At 36.5% G+C, this 19,480-nt stretch overlaps 1 protein-coding gene across 1 annotated transcript in view; it reads right to left on the reverse strand.

The window, feature by feature from the left end:
* Window positions 1-19,480, reverse strand: part of mmp16a (matrix metallopeptidase 16a (membrane-inserted)) — a 53,991-nt gene that overhangs the window by 20,241 nt on the left and 14,270 nt on the right. Inside the window, exons 2-4 of the mRNA XM_088918757.1 lie at window positions 18,440-18,588; window positions 16,038-16,160; window positions 11,302-11,606 (exon numbers count right to left, since the gene is read on the reverse strand). Of these exons, the coding sequence (XP_088774883.1) occupies window positions 11,302-11,606; window positions 16,038-16,160; window positions 18,440-18,588 (577 nt within the window). The remainder of the gene's footprint in view (window positions 1-11,301; window positions 11,607-16,037; window positions 16,161-18,439; window positions 18,589-19,480) is intronic.

Here is a 19,480-nt window from a genome sequence, read left to right on the forward strand (position 1 = left end):
CAGTTACTGCAGTTTATTTCAGTCTGTTGTATAAAACTCATACAGAGCACATAAAACCCAACAAAGGAACAATAAATTGTTGTCACTCTTATGATTATTCAGTCAAATAGGGGAAGTCCATTGGTAAACTCCTCTCTTAGTGCTGATGATTTTCTCAAAACTTGCAGCTATAAAAAAGCACAACATAAGAACATAAGAAATATCAATCCTGATGTCACAGCACTATTGAGCACAAATAAAGCCAAGACTAAAGACTGCAAACATCTCTGCAAGTGTGTTTGAAATAGGAACACAAGTCAGGGTGCAAAACGGAGGAGACTACAGTATATGACCACTCTAGATAGTCTGGTCTTAAGCACTGCAAAGACCTCACTCTAAAGAAGTGTTGATGTTATCAGTTTCTACAATACGGCTGAGTAGATTGTTCCAGATTCCAGATTCCTTAGTGTAAAGAACCTCCCCCTGTCCCAGATTTTCAACTTGCCCTAAAGTTCACGTTTCACTGTTGATTTTGTTGACGTCCATTGGATTGACTTTATCAGGGACTTTGAGGATTTTTAATACTTGCATAAGGTCTCTTCAAAGTCCAGAAATATGAAGTCCTTTAAGCATGTTAGAGTAGGACTTTCTTATTAGAATATTAGAATGTAAGTAGTTCAGGTGGGTAGCTGTGTCAGCATGCGTAGGCTGCAAAGGAACAAGTAATAGGTTTATTCCATGCTGTACAGAGAAGAAAGAAAACATAACGTTTCGGCCATGGAGCTCACACCTGAAGAAGGCTCCATGGTCAAAATGTTGTGTTTTCTTTTTTCTCTTTTCAGCATGGAATAAACCAATTACTTGTTCCTTAGAATGTAAGTGGTTGAGCTGTGGACAGATTCCAGAACATCAATATCTTTTTTGTATTGTGTCGAAAACCGAACCAGTGCATTGCACAATTTAAATATAGGATTTCAATTGTACACTTTAAACTATATATACTGTATACCATTACCTTCTGTATATCTTTATATTGTTTCCCTACATTGTCTAAATGTAGAAGTGATGAGAAATACAAAACACTGCACAAAACTGAGGTCGGAACAGTAATGAGAACATAACAGTAGTATAGCCATATGGTTACCAAAAATACAGAGATGGAAAAGTAAGAAAAGTAAGAGTGATTTTGTAAGATATCTTAAAAACATTACGAATTAAGAGATGAATTAAAATTTACTGCAATTTTAACTTCTGGAAAATATGTGTTCTAGGATGAAATCCTAGTGTTTCACCATTAAATTCATAGATAGGTGTTCCAAAATTTTCTCCACCTGCAAAGCAATACAGTACAAGACCCATATTTTATTCAAATTAAAAAACAGATCTACAAGTAAAGATTAAAAAACTTTAGAAGTAATTCGTCCAAAAGAGCTTGCTGAATCAAAATATTAAACAATAACATTAACATACATATAATATCAACAATATTAATATAAATTCTGCATGAGAGGGAATGTTGCCGTTTTGTTTTCATGTCTAATACCTAAGGGTTAATTACCGAGGAAAATCAAAATCAAAAGTTACTGCATTAGCTGTTTTACAATTAATAAACCGAAAGAGAAAGTTTTAAAATGAGCTACAAATGAGTACTACTGTACATTCTCAAAGCTATTGCATTTGCAAAGCATTCCAAACTTTAGCAAAAAAGTTGACTGAGAGAGATCTCAAATTATTGATAACATCATTATTAAATAACATTGCCAAGATGTTGCTTATTTATTAAAGTATAATGAAACTGAAAGTGCCCAATAGGCAGCCGCAATTAAGGTGCAGTTGAGAGGAATTAAGATTCAACCTGTGCTGTTGACATCTCTTGTAAGTAAAAATAATAATAATATAATTTGCTGATCACAGTCACATCATATTTAGATTTTTTTCACCATCTTTTTCATGAACATTAGTTGCCATACATAAGACTTTAAAAGCCCCGCAAAGTACACTCTCAAGAGAGGAAAGGAAAAAAGTCAGGGTTGTAGAAGAAACCCATAATGAGAAAGGGTCCACCAGCCTTTCACCTCTAAGTACTGTACTTGGGTTCCATTGGGTTCTAGTTCTGCAATTAATGGCACTATGCTCTCATTCTGTAGGATGTTAAGCAAAAGAACCAGAAAAAAGCCTCACCAAACTTGGAATCCTCACAAAACAATTTTACACTTATGTTTTGACATCCAGAAAAGAATTCTGCCATGTGGCTAAACCAATCAGGCTGTGGACAAGTCAGAAACATGTATTATTTTTCCAGTACACTGCTGGCAATATACAACACAATGAGTGGCAAAAAGCTATGAAACCAGAAATTCCTTTTTCACTATTGCTACTTCTTTTGTCCTGTGTAAACCTCTGCTGTCTTTCTTTGTTTCAATGTTCCTCCAACTGCTGTATGTTAAATTTTATTTTTGTTCTTCCGTATTTTCTCCCCTGTTATTAGTGTCTGTGAGCTGTCTGGGGTTTTGTTTGTTTTTCGTTAAATTGTCTGGGTCAAGAGATCATTAACTGAAGGCTTGAAAAAACAGAGATTTGCTCACAGGGGACATGTCTCTGGGGATTTGATCTAAGAAGATCAGCCAGATATATATTTTCTGTGACCCAGTCTTGCAGAACATACAGCCCAAGAAATATTTATATTTACTATTATTAGTTTCCATGCATTATTTTAAAAAATATGTTTACTCCAATGGCCTCAATGAGATTTTACAGTACATCATGTCCATACTGGGATTTAGTTGACCTTCTTTTCAATGTAAGCCAGCCCTGAATGAATCATTTATAGTCTGAAAAAATGAAGCCTTCACCCCGTAGTAGAAATGCAAGAACTGTATTTTCCTTTCACTAACAAAACAGTCAAGTTCATGGTTCAATTTAGAAGCGTAAATCCTGGTAGTTTTGAGTGCATTGCCACAGACAGTTAAGCTAAATGAAGGTTCCATTCCTTTCACTCAAAAGTATTCAAATACAGCTTTGTAAAATTTGTTCCTTTACTAGTTCACATTCAATATAGGATTTAAATCTGAAAGTGTTCTGTGAACATGGCACAGAGGCTCTAAACTATGTCCTATTAAACAACCACTAAATCCAAACCCAGTATCGAATGGACCCTTTAAGGGGCAAATACTTTGATGATAAAAGCTGAGTGAATAGCTGTTATAAATGCTGGGTTTGGCATCCGAATTTGGTCAGTACTTTTATTTTAACCTGAGCTTTGGTTAGGTAATAAGTATATTGACAACCACAATACAAAAGAGTAACAAAAGTATTTAAAATTTAAATATTACAGAAATGTAAAGATTAGACCATAAAACATAACAAAATGTTATTATGGATAATATGTCAGCAATTTATTTATGTTGCTGCTCAGTGAACTCTCACAGAACACTGAAAAGCCTTTATTGTTCCCTTCATAATTGCTTGTGTTCATTTGTTCAAAGTTTTTCTCCAGACTAAGTTTCTGAAACAGATTGAATGTCCTCCTTACACCCATTATATTTTTAGAAGGATGTTTATATTTCAAATTTGAATCTCATTGTGGTTTTTAAAAGCTTGTGGAACAGTGAATACTTCAAATGTTATTCTTTACTTTGCCTAATGGCAGGCAAAAAGAATGATAAAAAACACAAATTAGCATGGATACAATAGCTCTAAAGCTTATATAAGTTTGAGCAATCTAAAACTGAATAAAATGTCAAAAAGTCAGAAAACACAAATATAAATAATAAAGGAAACACAAAAGACTTTTGTTTGTCAGTAGGGTCATTTGTTTAAAGATATAGTAGCTCGACAGAAAGCTCTTCTTAACTCCACCTCTGGAACCAAAGAAGTCAGAATGGGAAACATAAAACTGCTATTTTTGTCAGCTCTGGAAATTAGGCACAGTTGTTTGATTATAATTCTGCATCTGTGTCTTCTAAGCCGCATGTTATAAATCAATAGTTTATGGACAATGATGTTTTTTCTTCACAAAGGTTTTCAGCATCACATACCTGTACACTTCACGAGATAAAATGTGTTAATATCTAGAAATGATGGGACCTTTCTTGTCAAGAATGTCTCAGAAAAACCAGAGTAACACCTTTTGGCTGGTATAAGATTTTGATACAATCATACGTGAAAGAAATACATACTGTATACAAGACTGAATATTCCTTTTCTGATGAAACAGCTATTTTCAAAGAAGAGTTACTTCATCCATGTTCCTTGTTTGCTACGAAGGCTGTAATAACTATGAATTTAATCTAAACTGGTATTAGGAAGGTTATAGTGGATAAAGAAATATTTTTAGCCACAGTCACTCAACCTTTCTCTGCCCTTGACACACTATATAAAATAGATACTGAATGAGTTACAATCACTATTAAAAATACATTTTTTCTGCTTCAACTGGACCTGTTTCAAAACAGGTAATTTCAAATGCACTGGGCTGTCTTCAGCTTGGTGCAACTACAATGATAATGATCAGGTTTAGACAGAAAATAAATAGCTGTGGTTAGGAGTTAAAAGGCAGTACGCTCTTATTAATGGATAAAATCCTCCTTCTGCCTATCAGACTCAAAGAGTTATAAATAGCCAACAAGGACATCTGAATCACTTCTGAGTTTGCTTTCAGTTAAGAGTGAGGCACATGGAAAATAAAACAGCTAGAAATGCTCTCTATTGAGCAAAAGGGCGACTTTTAACCTACACTACGGGTGTAGGAGGTGGTGAAACTGTTATAACTGACAAACGTCTGTCCTCTCTTTGTCTGAGGCACACAGAAATTAGCCAGCTGACTGAGAGTGGAACATCCCTCATGAAAATACTAGACCTTGTTCAATTACTAAAGTCCTGAAAGATAAATATATATACTGTAATTTTATATAAGAATTAAAAATGGAACAAAGACAAAATTAATCAAAAATGTATTGAACTGCCAAATGTTTAAATTAAAACCTGTAGAGATAAAATGTCTTGTGATATAAGAGCTCAATTTCTGCACAGTTACAGTCAATCTGTGCATGCTGGACCAGATAAAGGGTTAAGAAAATGTAATACAGAGTGAGATCATCATAATCATTAATACCAAATTGTAAAGATATAGCCAAGAATATAGCCAAGTGGTTGGTATAGGTAGAGGCACCCAAGTTTTTTTTTTTCTGGTACAGCTCTGGCAAACAGTAATAAATTAAGGAAAACTGGGATAAATAAATATGTCAAAACAATATCACAAACTAATACACAACATAACATAAAACACACAAGTTACTCTATTTTCAAACAAGGTATTTTGGTGGCCCATGTCCTGACCAACCCAAAAAACCTAGACTACTACCCTGTTTTAAAAATCCTATATATTGCCTAACAGATCCACAAGAGAGATAAACCTGCATTCTAAATAAAACAGAATCCAACCCATCTCCCTTCCTACAAATCTGAATGCTCCAAAGAGAATGGGAATATACAGTAGTTGCTTATTAAAAAAATATATCCACTAACCAGGAAAGAACGTTTTCAACCTGGGGATTCTTTATAAAGGAAATCAGAGTTTTCTGAAATAAAGTGGCAAGCTCTCTTAAACAAGATTCAAATATTTAACCAGAATCTGGTTAAATATAATGTTAAATAAGGTTCATTCAAACAAGGTCCTCTCACTTCTGCTCCTTTCCCTGTCTCTTGCTCCTCCTTCTCTCTTCTGTGTGTCCTGCCTCTCTCTCTGCTTCAGCTACTTGTCTTTTATCCTGTGATCATAGACTATGGATGGCCCTTAATGATTTACCAAGAATTCAATAAACTAAAGTAGACCAGAAGATTATTTTTGATTTAGGTCTTTCAGACCCCCTACAGTTCGGCAACACCATTCCATTATTTCTAGATCCGAGAAGCATTGAGACTTCCTAGTTGTAACAACACATATCATGGCTGCATCTTCATGAATACTCTCCAAGACAAACACCAGACTACTGAGAGCAAATTTACACTAAACAGCAGTATGATTAATTGAAGTCACCCATCCATCTTCAAAAAATTCTATATTTTTACGGACCTTATAATTCTTACAGGTATCATTCTTATGGAGCTGCAGCAATGCAAAACAGTTGTAAGAATTATCTTTCAGGTGTATACAAGCACAATGACAAAAACTTTATTACAAGAAAGCCAGGTGATCATTGATCTGTGAATGACATTTCTACCTTCTAACAGCAATAGAAAAGAGGGTCTTTACTACCTCGGGACACACTGAGGCTCTCAGGTCTTGATTACTTCAGGCAAAGAAGCATTTTCTTGGACAGGCAAGGGAAGAGCAAATCCCAAAGGCAGCCTGGTTTAAGGACGTGAGCCAACTGGCTCTGCAAGACTGAGCACAACAGCCAGCACAGACTCTAGGGTACTTAATAAAACAGTGAGGCAGTGATCTGATCCTGCAGCTCCTTCAGCTCTTACACACTGCACTCTCCTGTCTGGAATACAAAGGTCTATACTGCACCTAGAACCTGATCACGCTGCAGTTTACCTGAAATGACTACTGTTCACTGTATTTCTTTTGAGTGTCTTTTTTGTTGTTCTAGTTTCTGCATTCACAACATATCACTGCTGGACATCCAATCTCAGGGTTCACTGCATCTGGTTACAACTACTTGGCCTCTGATAATAAACATCATCAAGAGATGGGTCAAAACTACTGAGACCCAGGATCACAAGGCATGATGGACATAACACACAACTCTTCCCCTAAGATGAGACATGCCTTCTGTATTTTTAAAATGTTATTTAAGGGAGTAATGTTTTTTCTGGCCTCTGTATTACTGTAAAGGAAAAAAAAAGTACTGCATACTGTATGTGTAATCCTTTGGAAGATGACAGCTTAGTCATCTCTTGAGAGTTTCTACAGTACATCATTCATATGAAAGTGATGTAGCTTCCAGGACCATAAAATTTTCATCAAGATACTGAAAATACAACACATATTTTCATCATATTCTTTACATTAAGTACATCACATTACTACACACATGTAGAGTACTAGCATAACTCTGGGGCCATCAAGAATGGTCACATCATGCAAACTTGTTCTTTCAAATCGAAAAACTGTCTTTTGTTTTTGGAATCTGCCATTTTGTGCTAAAACAAACAGAGCTCATGCAAAACTCCACTAGTGTTCCAGGCTTTAGTCAATGTGTGTTCCAAGGAACAGGGCAAGCTATAAGCCAAGGATCGGCAACCTTCTGCATACTGTATGTGCCATTATTGGCATGCAAAGGAATTTTTGATGGCACTTGCAATGAAAGTGGCAGTTAAAATAAAAGTCTAATAAAGCCACAAAGAAATTAAGTCTAAAAAATGATAAAAACTATGCTTGCCTGTTGTAATTCTCTACAACATGCTACCTATGAAGATTCTTAGGCATAGAAAAAATGATTTACTTGGTTGTTACACAACATTATTTTTAGCAGTGCTATAATATATGTTATTGTTTTAACAGGAAAGCTCGTGGTCCGTGCCACAACCACACCTACTGTAAGTGTAAAGTCAAACATTTTGGACAAAACGGTGATTGCTAAGAATCAAAAGTTAGATGTTCGCTCATTTCAGCCCTTTTAAATAGATGAATATGGATATTGAACATAAAAGCCGTGCTGTTTGTGCTCCGTGTTGTGAGAGCAGTATTAGCCACACATCAAGTAGTGTCCAGTAACACTTTCCAAAAAAAAAAGACAAACACTTCAAGGATGACATGACATGACAGGCATGACAAACACAGACAAGGCTGAGTCTTTGAAAATTACCTGTGTCTGCAAGATCAATAGAGAGACAAATAAGTGAAATTGCTGAAAACGTTAACAAACAACGGACATGGGCATTAAAAGATGCCTTAAACCCATGCATGTCACAATTACAGGAGAAGATACAGCTACAGTTAGTCATTTATTAATCATTTAGAGGAAAGATAAATTAATATCAAGAAAATATTTTTTGCGAGGAACGTAGATCATATTTTTGTTGTATTATTCATCAGGAAAATCATTGTGTCAAGATTTTAAATTATGAAATTAATAATGTGTTGACTACAGTGGTGAGGATAGTGAATGTTCCTGTTTCTAAATCTGCTTGAAGCTTAAGCAGTTTGCAAATGTGCTTCAGGAGATGGACTGTGCATACTTAAAGTGTCAAGATACAAGCCTGAGACTGGAGAACTCAGCAAGGGAGAGCAAAGTCAAGGACCACACTAAATGGTAAGATGCATATTTTTTTTTCAATTTAGATATTACTATATTTTAATGTTAAATATTTATGAATCAAAAAGTAAGTAGGGCTATTATGACATTAAAACTGCTTTTAACGCGTTAAAAAATATCAATGTCATGAAAATCCATAAAAACAGTGCTAACTCTTGGCACCCTTCTGAAAGGTTGTCGACCCCTGTTATAAGCAATCAGTGGATAATCGCCTTCTATTCTGGCCTGCTTTCTTATCAAGAAGACTTTCTGAAGAGGAAAGACGAAATCCCAGCCATAAATACCATTTTCCTCAGAGCAGAAGTCAAGTATGAATACTCGTCTATGACATTTACAAAAAGACTCTACTGAAAAATATTCTAAATGAACCGTTGTTCTGAGATGATCTGACTTTATTTGTAGAATACATGCTACCAGCACTGCTACCTTTCTACTTTTATAATTATTCTAATACTCTTACTGGAATAGCTAGCAGCATTAAGAATCTATTGACAATGGATTAAGTCACAGGATGCTCCTGGTTCTGCAATATAACATGGGAACTGGACAGCTTAAACCCACAGCACATGCTGGTGCCAATTACACAGATGGCTGCGCAGCATGAGATCCACCTTAGGACCATAACCATGATTCTTTGGTCAAGCGTCCTGAAAGACCACACCAACTCCCCGTGCAGCTATACTTTTAAGCATGTCTGTTTATTCCATTCCTTTCATTTCAGAAACTTCTGCTGTCTAGTTCTGATTTCATCTGGGGCTTTTTAAAGAAGCAGAAAAGTAGTGCAGGAAGAGACAAAAACCCAGTGCTAGGATATCTGGGTTCCAATCTGGAAGCACTGTTAAATGTGACCTATTCATTTCTATGGACTCTACATCACTGTCAAAATGGTTATACATTAAAGCCCTGACCTACTTTTTTTTGATAAGCAAGTTTTGCTTAATAAACAAGGCTTGCCCCTGTCAGAGTGACCAGCAGTAAGACTAAGGCACATTGGGGATGGTACCTTCCACAGCACATCGGCAAGAAGAAAGATTAAACTGCATGGTAACTTAACTGAGCACTGAACCAAGAGCAGCCACAGGCTGGCAGTGCATGTGAAACCACAGTCATCTGGGAGGGAAGCACCTCACCCCCTCAGGCTGCTTTGACCTGTCCTGCCACAGCAGCGTTACAGCAGGGGCACGGGATAGGTTGTGACCAGCTACCTGATAGCAGGAATGGGAAAAGGGAAATTTAATAATAGTCAATTGACAAGTGCGAGGGAAAAGGCAAAGGAACTGAGCAGGAGAATGGCTTACAGAAAAGCGACAGTGAGTGACAGAGTTTAGAATGAACCTTGCATCTGGCTGTAGCTTTAGCCTTAAGATGTCTCTTCACTGTTACAGTTTTTTACAGCTTTCCTTATTGAAGATGGAGGAAAAACTTTACACAAATTGTATACTGTATAGTTTCGCAGATGTTGTGTTTGAGAAAGGGCTATTGATCTTACTTACAATAGGGCTGACTGTCAGAATTATTGTTTTCAAAAGTTTTTAAATATTTTAGTATTGTTGTATTTTCTTTCCCAGTAGTTTTTCTGTTGGCACTATCTGACCTCTCACAAAGCTTGCAGTACTAACTGTGTTTCTCTCTCCTCCACATCAGGCTGTCTGCTTTCAGCTGATACTACAGGGTTTAAATTCAGCCCAGGTTCCCTTTTCAGGCCCGCTGGAGCAGCAGTTGCTTAATTGCTCCATTCCGCCCAGGAAAATAGATTAGGGATGCTGCTGTGAGGATGCCACAATGATTTTTAGCACCTTCACAGGCAGAAATTAGGGAAAACATCCACTTAAAGGTCACAAGAGTGTAATCTGGTATTTAAAACTGCCACGTGTTTAAAGTGAGGATGACTGACAACCTTATTTCATGGCCTATTTCTCTTGATACACCGCATTTACAAAGGATTATAGGACACATAGGTTACATTCATGAGGCGCTCAATGCAAGCGATGACATTTTATTTGATCAGAAAATATGAATAATTTATGTCAATACTAAACAAACATTTATTCATATTGTCTGATTTAATTGAATTTCATGTAATTCATAAACTCAATTGGTAAAGTCAACTTCATTCCTCATGATACATAAAGTACATATAGTACACATGTAATTTAATATCTAGAAAAATAAAAACATCATAATATTTAAATTTATTTAAATACAAAACAGTATGAAACTTTGGTCAAGAGCACAACCAAAGGTACTGTTTAAATGTATATCCTCATTTCTTTATGATTCCCTCTGACCTTATAGTCAGATCATAACCATGACTTCCACCCCACCCCTACAGTCCTCTACTGATTTGAAACCAAAGCAGCACAAGACTAAATACTCCAAAATCAGGCTGGGTGAGCTGTCAGCCTGCCAGCACTTTCATGGCAAATCCCACTGGGAGGTCCTGTAGTTTAATTTCTCATGAACCAAAAGATGTTTTGGAGAGTGACTATCTGTTCTCAACAACGCAACACAGCATCCACAACTGTAAAAGTGTTAACTTCAAAAGGCTACTCTGCAAACAGCTGACAGATCATTTTTAATAACTGAAAATACTGAGAATATAAGAGATCAGTGGCTTTGCTGATAACAAAAACACCACAAGTGCAACTGGAGATGGTTCTTTAAATTACATAATTTCAGGAACCCTTTTGTAGTAAATGATTTTTCAAGATGTCTGAACTTTGTTGTTCAAGGATGTTCTTGTATGCACATTATTAATATTTTTCCAATATGATTTTTTAAGCTTTAACCTGCTCTGGTCTGGATGCTCACAGCTATATTACATGTTTGGTTGCAAAAATTAGATTGCCAAGATAATAATAAGCTGAAACCTTTATTTACTGTTACATTTTTTCACCACAGAAAAACATTAATTGAGTAGCAATGAGTGCTTGAACCTTGAAAGACTGTGACAGGCTCTTTCAAATGACGGGTGTCTGGAAGCAACCTCATCATTGTCTTGGACTCAATGAAGCCATAACTGTATCAATAATTCCAAGGTCATTTAAGAAAATCTCACCATCATGATTGGGGTTTCCTAAAGTCCACGGCTCATCCGAGTCAAAGTGAGTGTCTCCACCAATCCCGGGTCCTGGGAAGTATGCGTGTGCCAGAAACCCTCCCTCTCCATCAAACGGAGAGCTGTCACCATGGAAACCAGATGCAAATATAATTGTAATGTCCACGTCCCTCTTTCCGTTCTCCAGAGTGTTGTAAGGGACGGCCTCGAACCTCAGCGGAGTGACATTCTGCCAGACGTCAAAGGCACGGCGGATGGCATCGTGAGTCTCTTCTGCGCCCACTTTGGGAGTGACGTTCTTTATGCTACACAGACAAAACGTAGAAAAGGCAAAGCAAACACCACATAGTCAGGTAAATATTGTTCAACGCTGTAAGTAAAAAATGTCACTGCTGTGTTTGCGTTTCAGGAGTACACAAACCGTAAGAGGAAGGCGAATGTCATTGTTTTGTTAAAGGAAACATTTCTAAAGTTAAGATACTGTTGGCAGGTGATTAAATGCTTAAAATATCGCTAAGTTTTCCTTTTCATTTACTACAATTGTATTACAGACTGATACATTTTAGAACAAACAAAAAAGTGTGCACCATACAGGATATCAATATAAGGCCTTCTCATCCAAGGATAGAAAAGATACAGGAATAATATCACACACTGGATATTAAAAAAAAAAACATTAAATCCCTTTGTGAAACTTTCCAGCATTAATGTCCCTGTCATTGACACAAACATACAAATAGATAGGAATATCAACTTCAGCCTTTTGGATCTGTCATGATACTTTAGTCTGTGAATCAGGTGGCTGCAGCATATTCTCCTGCCGCTGCCTTCGGGACTAAGATAAGGACCACAACAAACCCTGCAAGCACTTCCTCGCAGTCCTCAAGAAAAGGAAGTGTGTCTTAAACCTCTTGTGGTTTCCCCAGCTACAGCATGTATCTTGTTTAATGAGCAGAATTTCCCTGGCATGGCTGTAAATTAAGCACGGTAGGATCTCAGAGGAAGCAGGATTTCTTCTGGGGAAATTTTATTTTGCAATTAGGATTATTAACAGTCGACTGCTTAGGAAGGATTTGGGTTGTGCTTGGTTGATTTTAAAGCCTGTTCACAGTGAAACAAGCAGCAAATGAGCTGCCACCTTATTCCACAGTTCCCTCAAACAGCACTTTTTGTTTTCAATTCAGACGTATTGGCAACCACCTCATGTATATTCTCAAACACTCAACTAACACATTTTAAAATACAGAAATTTAAAATAAGTCTAGGCAAAGGAATTAATGTTTTAAATATTGGTCTACTTCACTTTAATAACCAGACAGTGGAGCTAACTGTTCATTGCTGCACTGCTCCTTAAAATATTCTGCATATGCCAGTGACTGCACTTCTATTGAGGGTTTTAAAGCACAGAAAACTGTTTCAAGCACTAATCTAATCTAAAAGTGGTCTGTGGAAATATCTTTAAAAAGTATGTGAATCAATGTCTTATTCATTCTCGTTCTGGTTCTCTGAATGACACTCAGTGCAATGAATTTAAAAATGTCTTTAAAAAAATAATCTCTAAACTGCAGAAAGAGTGAATTTGAAATGTTCAGAAACAGCTGAGAAAAACTAGTTTAGAATTAGGCACAGAGGTTCTTTCCTCCCTTTTGAAACCAGAGGATTTAAAATCAACAGTTGTGCCATATACTATAAAAAGGATGAAACACATAACAAAGTTTCCGTCGAAAAACTCAATCCAAGCAGCTTTGCTGAACTTTAACATTTGGTTTTTATCTACCACCAGCAGTTTACAAGAAATGGAAATCTAGTTTTTAGCAGACTCTTTAGTCAGCAATCCATCATTGATTGCCAGCCCTTTACTGATTTACATTTTATTTGAAAAGGTGAGCCTGCGATAGAATTAAAAGAGGCCAGAATTTGAATAACTTGTTAAATCCTTATCATCTATTGCCACTGTCATCAATCAAAGCTGAATTAGGCAGGACCCTTTCACTTCTTCTCTGAAAGTGTTAATGGGATTGAAAATGAATGTGTCACCTCTGCTCATGTACAGGTTTAATTCCTTCCCTTTATTTCCCTGGAGACATTACCCATGGAGGCACTTTATTAATCTTTTGGCTATTTAGGATAACACTTAAGCTCCCTCGGCTTTACAACCTGCACGTCCTATAGCCACATTTTCATACTCAGACACAGGTACATTCAAAAATCATGAATCCAGGGGAAAAGGAAAATGGATATTTTATAATCAGCCAGCATCCTGTTGTAGTTCAAAGCTGCTGTTTCATAGAGATAAAGATGAGAAAGGCACCCTGACTCCTGATGTCTTTGTGAATGACATTCGAAATACAAAAAGTGATGTCCAACTAAAGATTATGTTTTTCATCACTTTTGAGCTCTCATGGACAATATCAGCTTGCTTCTACAATACAATTTGAGGAGCTCCTCATTTTACCCATTGGTTAGATAAAAGTGTACAAGACAACCTAAAAGAAAGCTCTTAAATCTGATCTGCTCAGTTCCATAAGATACCAGATACAAAATAGTCATTAAGGGATGTCAGAATTTGATTATCTAGAAAAATAAAAAAAATAAACGATATTCTTTTTCCACATTAAAACATGATTTATTTCTCTGTACTATATTATTTGTCTGTATTAAAATTGCTTCTTCTTTTCACTATATTTGAATGTGTCTAAAAAGAGTGTCTCTGAGATACTGATGATTGATTGATGGAGACATTTTTCTTTCACAGGCAACATCCGACTGTTGCCTGAAGTGCTTGCAATGGATGACCTCACTAAAAAGTTGGATATCCTGCAAATGAATCACAGCAGCTGGTTAATTTTCTTCTAAAAGCAAGATATTTGTGTTAGAAAAAACTAATTAGATGTAAAATTACTATCCAAATATGAAAAATAAAATGTATTCTGGACTCTTCAGACCACATGCTCAAAGGCCAGTTTTAAATAGGTAAAGTCAATCTTAGGAAAACAGTAGTTTTTAATGTACTATGTTAGTTGAGTTGTAATGAAGCTGTCATTAATAATTAATTGTTGACCACAGCTGTATAAAACCCACAGTTCAAAGGAGAAGCTCAGTCCTGGGAGCAGCAGAAGTCTGCTTTGACACCCAGACGGAAGCAGACAGGATGACACCTGTACCTCCATTTGTTGCCAAACCTCTGGGACAATTACATTGAACAGGCTCAATCATGTTCTGCCAAGTGCTATTGAAAACTGATTTTTTTCTCTATTTCCATTTCATGAGGTAAGATAGAAAGTAAAGTATACATTTGGCAGGTTTACAGAAGAATTGGAGAGCACAGTATTCAGTCTAACTAAAAATACAAGTATTTATTCTTCATGAATTATTAATGACATATGCATTGTAACAAATCCAGTTCCTAAAACTCTGTAGAGGGGTCATTGCCTCACCATACCGTAAATTTGATAATCATATCTGATTTTTTAACAAACTTTAACTCCAGTAAACTCCAGTAATTCCAGTTGCTCTGGATTCTGTGTATGTATTGCTTTTTGTGACACTGTTGGTCTTCCTATATGGAAATAAATTTACATTTTAAAGGTCATGGCATACTTACATTGGACACATGTTATGGGAAAATCAGATTTATACTCTTTGAAAAGTTGTATATAATGTCAATTTTCATTTGATTTCTAGTTATTTGGGATTTGGCAGACATTAGCAAATATAAAAGATGGATGTGTACCCTGAGTCATTACATTCTGGCATTAACAGTAGTTTACTGTGATTTATTTGGTAAATTTCATATTCACATAATTCCAGAATATTCACATTCTGGAACTCTGCTCAACAGCTGTTAAAATCCACACAAGCACACGTTAACCTAAAGTCAAAATGTAATTCTTGCATAGGAATAAAGGTGAGAAATAGCATGATGAGCCAATACTGGTACATCAGATGTTTTTACATAATAAAATGTGAAACCTAGAAAAAATCACATTTTTTTTAAATGCAACAGATGGCTAAATGTGAACATGAAAAAAGAAAATTACAAAAAGCATTCTGCCTAACAAGGAGCTGATGACAGGAGTTACTGTCACCATTACATACTCAGCTGCAGAATCCAGTCCAGCTGACTTGCTCTTGGTTGCTGAAAGGAAAGGGATACCACTCAAAAGTGGACTAAAAGCCAGTCAGCTGATTAAACTATTAACACAGTTACTTCTAAGATTTTATAAGGTTTGAGTTTTGGTTTAGATACTTCTAAGTATAAAAATTTAGTTATTTTAGAACTTTCCTGTGCGGCCTCTTATTGCTGATTCTAAAGCCTATGCCATCCATCCATTTTCCAACTGCTTCATTCAATACAGGGTTGCGGGGGAACCAGAGCCCAACCTGGCAACAAGCCCAAAGCAAAAAAACATCCAGGATGGGACATCAGTCCATCCAGGGCACACACTGAGACAAACACACACACACACTCATGGCAGGGCCAATTTTCTAAGAAGCCAATTAAGCTACCAGTATGTTTTTGGACTCTGTGAGGAAACTAGAGCATCTAATGGGAACCCATACGAATCCAGGGAAAACAAATTCCAGGCAGGTCCAGGATTGAACCCCAGGCCCTGGAGATGCAAGGCAGCAATGTACCACTCTGCTGCCCTTTATTCTAACCCTCATCTATAATTTAAATTCACAGCCATTGCTGTCCCCTCACCTACAATGCAAAGCAAGAGATTATCCCTTACCTGTAAGTGATATACTTGTGTGGCCACTTCTGTCCTGTGAGAGCATACCGCCTTCTTCGCACATTGAACTTGGATGCTCCTCCTGGCTGGTCTGGCACACCACACCGAGGTTTCTTCATCCAGCTGTGAAGGTCAAATGCACTGATTTGAAGCCTGGCAGCTTTTTCTCCTGCCTCAGCACCACATGGCAGGAGAGAAGAACGCATTTCTTTTCTGCAGTGAGACTGTCTGCTGTTAGCTGGCTTTTCCCACTGCTGTTCAATCATTACATTTACTTATTACCAATCAGAACTCACACACAGAAATGGCAGCTTTAGTAAAAATCTGAAAATGTAAGATTTTCTTTTTAGAGTCATGTGTAAAATTAATATGAAATGGAAAAAATACCCTGATTTTCTGCAGAAAGTTATAAAACCCCACTTGAAACAACTGTCTGGAAATTCCTCTTTTTGCTCGCTCCTCTGTTGCGTTTTTATAATATCCGGTTACAGATTTGCACTGGCACATGGCATCTGAAAGCTTTTATTTATGTCATACGTTTTTTATTACATTTATGTCAAGAATTTGTTAATGACAGCTTCCCTTATCCTAGACATAGGCAGCCAAGATGCAATAGTTAAGTGACACTTAATATACAGGGGCCCAGCATCATCCAATATATTGGTCTGCAGCTGGAATCTAACAAGTGCCATAACCATCATTATAACTTATTCTGGATCCTGGATACCTGTATGTCATGGTATTATTATTGTATACAAGTCTAAATTTGATCTTTAGATGGAATTGATGATAAATGTTTGCTAAAACGTTGCTTTCCAGTTATAGCACTATACCAGGGGGTATTCAGCCCAATTATACTAAGGATAATCAGAGCATCATCTCTGGTCATAGCACACAATTTACAGAATATTACAAAAATAAAACACACAATAAAAGATAATGTCTCACCTCAAGGTGATATCACTACATCATATTACAGAAGCAAAAGGAAAAAAACAAAACAAGAATTAAAATAGTTAAGAAAGGGGGGTATCAACTAGATTTACTTTATATGCAGTGTACAGTGTAGATAAGCCCAGCCTCACTCCCCATTTTCAGCCTAGCTCTCTACAGTAATTAACAGGAGAGTGAGGGGGATTAACAGTAATTGGATAGTCTCTGCTAAAACCTGCTATTTTCAAAATATATTGAACTACTCTACATTTTAAATGCAAAGTATTTCCCCCAGGATTCATTTTGCGATACAAAATGACAATCAAAATCAACTGAAAGTGAAATTCAGGATGCACACAAAGGCTGTTCGGGTGATTTGCACTACCATTCTGGCCAGAAACAAGGGTCATAACTGTTCAGCTGACCAAGGGCTTCTACTTATCACACAATCCCCTGTCCAGTTCTCTACTGCTATTACTGTGGATTTAGGAACACAACTAACTAATGCCACAGTACGGATCTGTACAGGTACATGTGAATGCCCACATGAAGAACCCCCTCAGTACTGTGGTCACATGAACCCCTGACAACCCTGCAAGATGGTCAACTGTCAACATTCAACATTCTGCATTTACTATATAAGTTGTCCATTCTAATTCACTAACACAATTATGTTCTAGTGCTATATCATACAGTATATATATATATCAGATCTCACTCAGGCCAATGTCTCATGTTGTCCATGTGAACTGGGATACATTCTAACAAATAAAATAGCGCTTATTAAGTAAAACTAGTTAAGAATACTCCATAATTGTATTACAAAACAGGCTATTTACAGTACACTATATCACATACAGTATCTTTATAAAGAACTGATACTGTATATGAGTACAATTGGAGTCTTATTATGAAGCCTGTGGCTAAATGTTAGTAGTGCACTCCGGGGTCTTCTGGTATTTTCTGAATATTCTCTTAATAGCAGCTTCCAACCTGTTTATTAGTTTTTTAATTTCTAACTAGAATTTTCCTTGTCATTGATTTCTCTTCCTCCATGACTGATGTTGTTATTATTTATACTGAAGACTAACATCTGTTATGTAATGTTGCATGTACATATAACAAAATATAGCTTTATATTATATTTATCAAGACTTAATAAGACCTAAATTACACACAGAACCCTCTGTACCACTGGCAGATCTCTTGTAGAGAACAGTCAGCTCATGCAGTGTGTATATTGTCGTACACAACTCTGTGGGGGTTCAGTGTTTCCAGATTATGGCAATCACTTTTCTGGCATCTGTCTTGTACAGTAACGATGTCATGCACCAATGAATACATGTCTTCAAGTGTGCAGTGCATGAGATCATGCAAACACTAATGACCTGCAGGCAGGCAATTAGGAAAACCTCCTGCTATGCATGCAGACGTGTAATGAAGCATGAACAGCTGGGATGGCTACTTACTCTATTGTGTTTTGGTCCAGTGTCCCCGTGACGTTGAGGCCGTAAAGACGCTGCATGGCAGCGATAGCAGACTGCATGGTCTGTGCTGAGCGCAAGACAGACATTCGGGGGTCAGTAGGGGGGAGATAGCCATATCTCTGTAACCAGGCCTGCAAAGACATGAGAAACACAGGGGCTGGGGTTTTACACTTTGAACAGAACCACTTTTTTCATATCAGAATATGTAATGCAAATCTTCTTTAATCACCCACTAGTTAAGAGAAGGCTTATTAAATCTAATTTCCAGCTGATAACCTAGTTTCTTTCATGTAATCTATTTTCAAACATCTGTAGACAGAAAAATAGCCACAGCTTCTAGGTAACTCCCTTTAACTGTATCCTGTTAAATGCCTTTATATAGTGTAGGTTTAAAATAGATCTAAAAAGGCAAATAAAAAGACTCTAAAGAGTTATCCACTTGTGTGGATTATTGAAAAACCTGAAAAAATACTTTGAGTCAGAATGTAAGTTTAAAATAAATTATTGCAGAGATGTCCAGTGGTATCCCATCTCCTACTGGTGGTACAGTATGTACAGTAATAGGCTTCACTCCTATTTTTATGAAGAGCCTTTTTTATGAATAGCCTTGGCCTATTAGATGTTTTCAGTTGAGGTCTCAATACAACATTGATATTTACATATTAACGTATTAATTACTTCAATTAAGGACCTTGGCTTGAATGAAAATGGGAAGGTCCTCTAGCAATCTTAACACCAAGGCTGGGGATTATTTTAAAGTATGATACAATTTCTTAAGAAAAAACACATGAATGTATTGTTTTTTTTTTAAATCAACCTTCATCTTTCAAATGTATCAATCTGTCAAGTACAAATAAAACAATTCAGATATTATTGTCTTTAGCCTCTACATTTCTCTACATTTCTTCAGTTAATATGATTAAACACACTCAATCAAATGTTTTCAAATCACAAATGTGTACGATTCAATAGTATAGCACTGGTAGGAACATATAAATGTACATGAAGTAAAGTGACTATGTG

This window comes from Atractosteus spatula, chromosome 6, assembly GCF_055471065.1.
Source record: "Atractosteus spatula isolate fAtrSpa1 chromosome 6, fAtrSpa1.hap1, whole genome shotgun sequence".
NCBI lineage: Eukaryota > Metazoa > Chordata > Actinopteri > Semionotiformes > Lepisosteidae > Atractosteus > Atractosteus spatula.